Raw genomic sequence first — 8,499 nt, forward strand, 5'->3', positions numbered from 1 at the left:
CTATTGGGATAATATTTATGGACCTGGGTTACATCACTAACTTTACTCAAAATCCATACCAAGACAGGTAAGTGAATGATTACAATATTGCGATAATATTTATGGACTTGGGTTACATAAGTATCCTAATGGTAGTCATAGATACCATAAATAGATTGATCTATGGTCTTTTTTGAATATGAAAAACCATATATACAAAAACTTCTTTTGTGACGACATCGTTCTTAGGTAAGTATTGTTAAGGTATGAGGCATCAGATTACAATAGCTTTACCGTCAGACTTGTGTCAACATTTGACGTATAAGTAAACTGGTTGACTGTAATACTAACTGGTTGACTATTCAAGCTGCCTAAAGTTCCGGGTACTAGTGCACAGCAGCATAAAATATGGCCAATCAGTGGCAGGATGTACAAGCTGAGGTAAAACAGATTGGAGTAGAGGTGGGCATTTGGGACTGGGTCCAAAAACCCATCCCAAAAACCTGGTCCTAGGACCAATCCTCTCAAGTACCGGTCCTAGGAGGCCTAGTCCCAAAACGTCCTTTGTATAATTACTAAAACCCCTTATAAGTTTTGAAATAAATATAAATTATAGGGGTTAAAAGGAAATATTACAAAATTTATTAAAAAAAAATTCTTCAAACCCTAAAAAATTTATAAATTTTACCTCTGAAAAATACTAAAAACCCATTACAAAATTTTTTTTCGCCCCTAAAATATAAAAAAAAAAATCGGGGTTGGGGGAGAAAGAAATTTTTTAGGCCCATAGAATCAGGGTCCTAGAATTACTCATGGGTCTGGGACCGATTCTAAGTCTGTGAGCGACTGGTCCCATTTGGGACCAGTCCCAAATAGGCCTAAGCCTGGGCCTGCTTCGGACTGGTCTTTAACTAACTCTAGATTGGAGTAAGCAAATGCCAAGTCCAAGAAGGCAGCGGACCAGCATTGCGGAAAACAAATTTTTTATGTTGGAGATCAAGTGATGGTATTCCTATGAAAAAGAAAGGTTTACTGTAGGAACTTATAGCAAGTTGCAGCCTAAGAAGTATGGGTCTTATCAGATATTGAAGAAGATCAATGACGATGCATATGTTGTGGATTTGCCGATCACAATTAGATCTGGTAAAACGGGTCTGAATCTACGGGTCAGGCCATATCCAGGTAAATAATATAGAGTACGGATCAAACCTTGTGAACCCATGAAAATTGGGTCCGGCCCGGCCCATTTTGCCAACGGGTGAGACGGGTTTACCTGCGGGTGCCCGTATTTTAAAAAAAAATAAAACAGAATCCTAAAATGAAACAAACAAAACGCAATCCCTAAAAGAATTTCACAAAACACCGATAAATTTTCCTCAGATCTCGCCTTCTCTGTTCAACAAACTAACCCACGCCACACCGGCCGTTGTTCCTCAGTTCCGCCATCGTTCCCCAATTCCGCCGTCGTTCCTTAGTTCAGCCGGAAGTTGGCGTCTTCTTGCTGTGTTTGTTCTTTCTCTGTTGAGGTAAAGTTTAAATTCAATCTAAACGCCTCTTCTCTCTTGACCATCGATTGCGACGTTCGACACTTGCCTACCAATACCATCTCAAATCTCTCTCCATCTGCAATAGATCATCTCTTCTCTCTTCTCTCTTCGATCAAGCCTTCCTCATTCGTTGTCGCCGCCGGTCGTCACTGCATAGGTAAGACTCTGTCAAGCTAAATATGGATTGTTGCGTGTTCATTAGTTTGCCTTGAGTAGATTGAAAGCACACAAAAATTTCTGTGATTCGGCCATAATGGTTTACACCCATTTCAATAAAACCTAAGTCCCCATTCTCAATCCCAAATCTCCTTCTACGCAACACATCCTCAACAATTTGAAATCCAGGTTTTTTTATTTGATTGAAGATGAAATTTGTTTAGATTTGAGTTTGGGAGATTGTAGATGATGGTTAAGTGTGTTGTGTATCATTTAGTTTTATCAGATAAAGGAAAGAAAAGATGATGATGAGTCTCCTCGCTGATGATGAGGATGAAGGGAGTTTCATTTATTTCATAATTCATTTTTCAAATAATTAAGTTGATCTTTGATTGTTATTGTGATGGTTATTGGATGCTGTGGAACAGGGATTTTGTGATTTCATACAAGAAATGACTTTGATGATGGAAAGTGTGAATGCACAGGTATATATTTAATTAACATAAACAAACAATAAGGATATTGCTAATCATGTTGCCATTTATTTTGTACAATATGTGACATGGTCTTTGTTGCAGATATTTGGAATCTGACATTTTAGAATTTTGTTTTGTTAGAAGGGATACAGTTTGGGGGATCTTCAAGGATTATTAATGGACATGATGGGGGAGAACTGAGAAGGAATGAATCGAATTTTAGAATGAGTGAAATATTTCTCAAACTGCTAGGAAGAAAAGTCGTGTTAGCTGAATTAGAACACCATTTCTCCATTTTAATCAAAATTTGAGATTTGTATCTTGTTATTCTGTTTAAATCTTGAAGGAGTGGGTTTAAGTTTGATTCTTTTGATGATGGGTTTAAATTTAAAGAATTTGGTTATGATTATGATAATAAGTTTTGTCCACAAAGTGATTTTCATTTTTCTAATGAGTAACTTTGTTATATTAAATGTTTTGTTTTGTTTTGTTTGTTCATTATATTCTTTGTTCATTTAGGTTAGTAGCCATGTATTTGTGTTTATTGAATTGAATTTGGAGTAGTTGATTATGGGGGTGTAATTATAAAAAATGAAAACTGTAAGAATTTTGGGGTGTAACTATCAAAATTGAAAACTTTTATGAACAGTATGAGTACCTGTGGGTCCACCTGTACCTACATAGGTTAGGGCATGTTGGACCCGTTTAAATCGACCCATTTTAGATACATACCCTTTTGAACCCGACTCACCCGCCTGTTATGCTAGGTCTAATCACAATGAGAATTTCCAAATCATTTAACGTGGCAGATATTTACCCATTTCACTATTCGGATGAGCCTTTATATCTGGATGTCCAAATTAACTTGAAGTCGAGTTTTTCTCAAGTGGAGGGGACTGACGTGGAATGTCTAACAAATAAGTTCTTGGTGCAGACTGAGCATTAGAAGCCCAAAAACGTGCTACTTGAAGATCCTAATTTGGGCATGTGCCCATTAAGCCCATTTCCATATTTTGGATTTAAGTTAATTATTTTGGATTATTATTATTTTGTATTTTCCATGACATTTCTTTTAAAACTTGAAGCCTATATAAAGACCTCTTTTTATTAAAGAAGGACACTATTATTAGAAATAAAGAAAACTTTCTTCTCAAGTTTTGTACAAGTTTCTACGATTAAAACTTGTTATCAACCCTAAATGTATAGTCGAGTTCTAACATTTGTTTTTCACACTAACTAGTTGCATCAGGACTCCCTACGTTGCACTCCACGTTAGTTAGGATGTGGAGTCAGTTTGTAGAATCGGTTAGCGACGAACATGCATGCCAGATTGTTAATTGGTGACTCGCAATTTGCTTCAATTATTTTAAATTATCATATCGTAATTAAGTCCTTTGTTATTCAAAAGTACAGTTGACATTATAGTAAAAGTTACCGAAGATTCTTCTAGAATCTAACACATTCTCATTGACAGTTGAAATTAAGCTAAGCCTATGGACGATTCTCAACAGGTTGAAATTGTTTATAATATTTAACCGATTGAAATTTCAGCATGACAGAGAAAAGGTAATGAGAACGCTTAAAAAGAGAGAAAAGTAAGACAGCAGAGTGCTCCTCGACCTAAAACTATTAATCATTTGATTTGGTTTTATGATTTTAGAAAAAAAAAAAAAAAAATGTATTGGGTTGGTGGTGGTTGGAAATTCATTGAACAAAAAGAATGTGTGTTTCGTGGATGCTTCATAATGATGCAACATTCTTTAAAAGTATTTGAGATGGAAGTAGATATAAAAATATTTGAACATCTATTGAACGTTAATCCTGAAACTTAATGAAAAAATATGCTGATCTAATGTGACACAAAATTACTAATTATTAACTTAAGGCTCTAATTTTATTATTCCAATTGATGCTTGGAACTAGTTAAAGCTCCTACTCCAACTACCCAATTTGTTTCTTTCTAAGAACAAAACTGAAAATTTTGGGATCATCACTCTGTTTGAGAAATGTATTTGTATTACGGTCCATGAACTAGATCCATCTAGAACGCAATACCTTAATTTCTCTGTTCTGTAATGAGTGGGTAGGAGAATTCTACACAATTATTAGGGTCAATATTTCAATGAAATAACTTGGCTGTATAAGTTACTTTTCTTTTCCCTAATATGGATTTTGGCCACTGGGTAATTTGATATTAATTAAACACTAAGAAAACATGTACATTAAGAATGGAAGCATCATGTTTAAATTTTTATTAATTTAGTTTTGCATGCCGATCACATGAACAAAGCAAACAAAGTCACAAAGATAACTATGGCACAGTATACTATGCAACTTTGTAAAAAACAAATGAAAATTGGAGCTCGATAGCTGGTCACTTCTACAGATCTCTGTTGAGTTATTGATCGATCTCAGCGCCCATTTCAGCTCATGACTTGCATACACAACACGGACAAAATCTTAAAGTTAATGGAGTTGCACTCAAGCTTTTCTGCTAAACTCTTGCTACAACACCATTTATTATAAAATATTAAAATTACATAGGTATATAATATATAAAAATATTCCATTGTCTATGTAACTATCAAATCAAACACGAGGTGCAGCTGCAGGAGCCAGAACTGGATCAGACAAGAATTTCACAGCTTGGGCGGGTCCTGCTGCAGTGAAACCAGAGCTTCGGATCTCTGACATTTCTCTTCTTACATTTTTTCCTCTTGCTTCACACAATTTGGGAAGAAACACACCTGACATTTAAATAGTTCAAAATTACGTTAATTAGTTATATAGAACATAATGATAATAATTTTGATGAAAGTGTTAATGAATGTTACATACCTTCACCAGCAGCAAGGTTGAAGTAAAGATCGACGATGTTGGGACAGTTATCGTAGCACTGAGAGGAGCAGAGTTTTTGTGTGAACTTAGATTCGAGGAGGGAGTCGGAAGAGATGCCGAGAACTTTTCTGTCAAGGCCACAGTCAGAAATGCACTTGTCAGTTTCAATGTGGTTGTTTGATTTGTCGGCCTTAATTTCAGATGTTCCGCACGTGTAAGCTTCCTCCCCGCTCCTTTTCACACGCTTCTCTAGCACACAGCGGTTGCCCGACGATGATACCGCATACGCACATGTCTCTTGGTCAAGGTTTTCACATGTTATTTCTCCTGCAAAAATATCATCAACACTTATTCATAAAACTGTTTTGTTCACATGCATGTCCACTATTCTATAAATGAACGACCCAATTGTATTACTTTAGTGAAGAAAAAGCTTACCGAGAGTTCCTTGCACAAAGAAGGTAACTGCAAGGACGACTGCCAATGTCTTGAAGCCCAAATTAGATGCCATGATAACAGTTGTAGAATGAAGGACGAAGGCAAATTTTGGTAAATCGAAGGTATCGAAAGTTGGCAGCTGCAAGTACTGTGTGCTTGGAATGTGTGGGTGAAGATTCATGGATGGGTGAGAAGGGGGATTTATATTATTGCAATGCACACTGTAGCATAGAAAAATCAAATATTGTAATGGACTTTGTGGCAACATGCTGAATGGTGATTGGCGATTTCATACTTTAGACGTTAGTGAAGGTATGGTCCATTTGCAGACCCCACGATCACAAATTAGGGCCAAGGCAAGCGGTTGGTAGGTTTGAGTTTCTCTTCAAAATAAGTCATAATTTAGCACTCAGTCAATATGTCTCGCGCTATCAATGCCGACTGCCTGGTTTTTTCATGCACCTCGTGTTTGATAAAATTAACATGCACGTTCACTTTTCAGTTCGTTCATCATAAAAATATTCTCTAAGTGCTGCTTAATTTTCGGTTTCCAAATAGGGTTCTATTACAGTACTACCGCTGGACCAACGAAAATTTAACTTAGATAAATGAAAATCGGAAATATATTATGAATTAATTATTCATTGGTGCTGCACCATTAAAAAGATGACAAATGTTGTTTTCGTTATGCCGCTGATTACGGTTGATGGAGCAATGTTGAATGACGTTGCCGACTTTTCATTATTAATTTCTTAAGCTGCCGTAGACTCAAGTTTTGTCCCTCACTGATATTATTTCAATTCAAACAGAAGGCTCTAGTTTTTGGTTCAATGAAGGGTTCCAGGAAAGTTTGACGAAATAATGAAATTCTTAAGGTTTTGAGTTCTGACACAAGTCAAATTCAAATTCATAATAACAATTTTAGTGCTGTTTTCTAATTTTCTACATGCAATTATATAATTTGTTGAACCTTACCTTTAATAATATCGAAACCATATACATTTTATATATGTGAAATAACCTCCATAGTTTTGGAACATTAATTAATATATCTATAATATAATTAGCTAGGGATCAATATTATTATTGAATACTATGCTTTCCATGTCAATTAAATTATTAGAATGGCATCAACTAATTCTATTAATTGGATCTCACAATTGTACAACAGGTCTTAGGATAAAATCTCATTTATACTAGACTTGGACAGGGACCAGATTTTATGAGTAACATTACTAAGCACATGGTAGTTTGAAAATTTGTATGTTTCTAAAAAGTTTACAAATATTATTTTTCACGACACAAAGAAATACGTACCAACAGAATGGTAGTTGGATGAGACATCTAGAAATGAATATTTACAACTACATAACATATGAACCCAAATAAATTAAATTATTTTCATTTTTCTCAATAACATCCTACTCATACATTCTAAAGTTTTTAATTACTTATATGAAACACATTTTTTCAGTTTTTTTACTTCAAAAATTGACATTTCTCATGTCAAAAAGCTTTAAATATGCTTGAAAACCCATAAATATTTTGGTTTCACCTGCAAGTTCAAAGATGTGTTAACAACTCTAAAATATAAATCATTGTCTCAAATAATTTTAGATAAATATTTTATTTTATCTTAAACTTTTAATGTTATATAACATATATTTTTGGCAATATACATATAATTATTATTATAGGAGGAAAGTTTCTTAAGACAGAACCTAAAAAAATTATAATTTATTATAATATAAAATTATTCTTATTTATAACTTACTTAAGTTGGACCATAATTTTTTATAACTATATGAAAGTTATTTTTATATAGAGCATCATTGTAGATGTTGACACATTACATTATTTGGGATCAAAATTGGAAGGTCAATTTTATACATATAATGTTATTATTATTTTTTTAATGTTACATTCTAATTTTTGAAAATTATATTATTAGATTACTCATAAACATATAAAATGTAGATTCTCTCCTTTTTTTTTTTTTGTTTTTTGTGTGTTTTCTTAATGAATTATTATTGATTAGATTATAAAAATTGTAAGTTGAACTTAATACGACTCTCAAAAGTCTTCGAAATTGTTAGAAGTTGTGGTCTAGTCTTCTTTTAATCATATTTCTACCGTAAACGTGTTGGATGGTGGTGAAGAAAATTGAACACGACATATATTGATGGAGCCATAGCCATTTATGGTTTAGCGAAAGCTACTTTTCTTCGGAACTGTGATCAACGTTTAGAAGAGAAATAGTCAAGGAAAGCATGTATACTTTATAATTGAATTTTCACATTTTTCTTCATTCTTAGAGGTTTGAAGATGAAAGCAAAGTTGCTGGCTTTGTAACTACTTTTACTTTTGAATATCTCATTTTCTTTATGCAATAATATATCAGGCTTAATTTTGTCATGAAATAACATATATTTCTTCATAAATTCACTACATAAAATTGAAGTAAATGATTGTTTTCTATATAAATAAATTATGAAATTTACATGATAAATTGATGAAAAATGCTTTTTTTTTTTTTAATTTATTTATGAAAAACCCTTTTTAGGAAGAATTAATGTATGTGAGAACGTTTTAGTGTAATTATTATATTTAATTTTAAAAGATACAAAGTTAATGTGAGGAACTAAGACCATGGTGGTTATATTAAAACAGTGAATTTTGTTTCTTGTGGAGGAAGTAAAAAAAAAATATTTAGATTACGTCGGCTTTTCTTCAGCCGTGATTTGCGGGGAGAAGTTGAAAGTGATGTTCTGTTAATTGAGAATTAGAATTTAAGCATAGACTGCGGTGGAGAGTTTTTTAATTAATTAATATTCATTCCGTTGAACTTTCGTCAAATTTAGGCCGTTCCCAAATTTCAGGGGCCAAATTTGCTAATTCTTGGGATTCATGCTCTCAAGTCTTGACACATCTTACCATATTAGATTTCGAAGTCATCATTCTTTCTTTTCTTTGACCTTTACAAAGCCATCCGGTTAACTAAATGAGAATATTATATTTAGGTGGCATTTGGTAAGATTATTCCTATAATTTATCTTTTAATCTTA

The 8,499-nt window shown here is 33.5% G+C and overlaps 1 protein-coding gene and 1 long non-coding RNA gene across 2 annotated transcripts; one reads left to right on the forward strand and one right to left on the reverse strand.

Moving 5' to 3' along the window:
• Positions 1-1,301: 1,301 nt before the first annotated feature.
• On the forward strand, positions 1,302-2,520 carry LOC116146988. The gene is made up of 3 exons (XR_004130596.1): positions 1,302-1,683; positions 2,111-2,167; positions 2,300-2,520. It is a non-coding gene; the product is annotated as an uncharacterized LOC116146988 (long non-coding RNA).
• Positions 2,521-4,387: 1,867 nt separating this feature from the next.
• LOC116146985 lies at positions 4,388-5,616 on the reverse strand. The gene is made up of 3 exons (XM_031432407.1): positions 5,435-5,616; positions 4,997-5,323; positions 4,388-4,905 (listed from the first exon to the last, which is right to left on the reverse strand). Exons 1-3 carry the CDS (start codon positions 5,613-5,615, stop codon positions 4,748-4,750), a joined length of 666 nt encoding a protein of 221 aa, XP_031288267.1. The 5' UTR covers position 5,616; the 3' UTR covers positions 4,388-4,747.
• Between the last annotated feature and the right edge of the window lie 2,883 nt (positions 5,617-8,499).

The sequence above is a fragment of the Pistacia vera genome, unplaced genomic scaffold (genome assembly GCF_008641045.1).
Source record: "Pistacia vera cultivar Batoury unplaced genomic scaffold, PisVer_v2 Contig486, whole genome shotgun sequence".
NCBI lineage: Eukaryota > Viridiplantae > Streptophyta > Magnoliopsida > Sapindales > Anacardiaceae > Pistacia > Pistacia vera.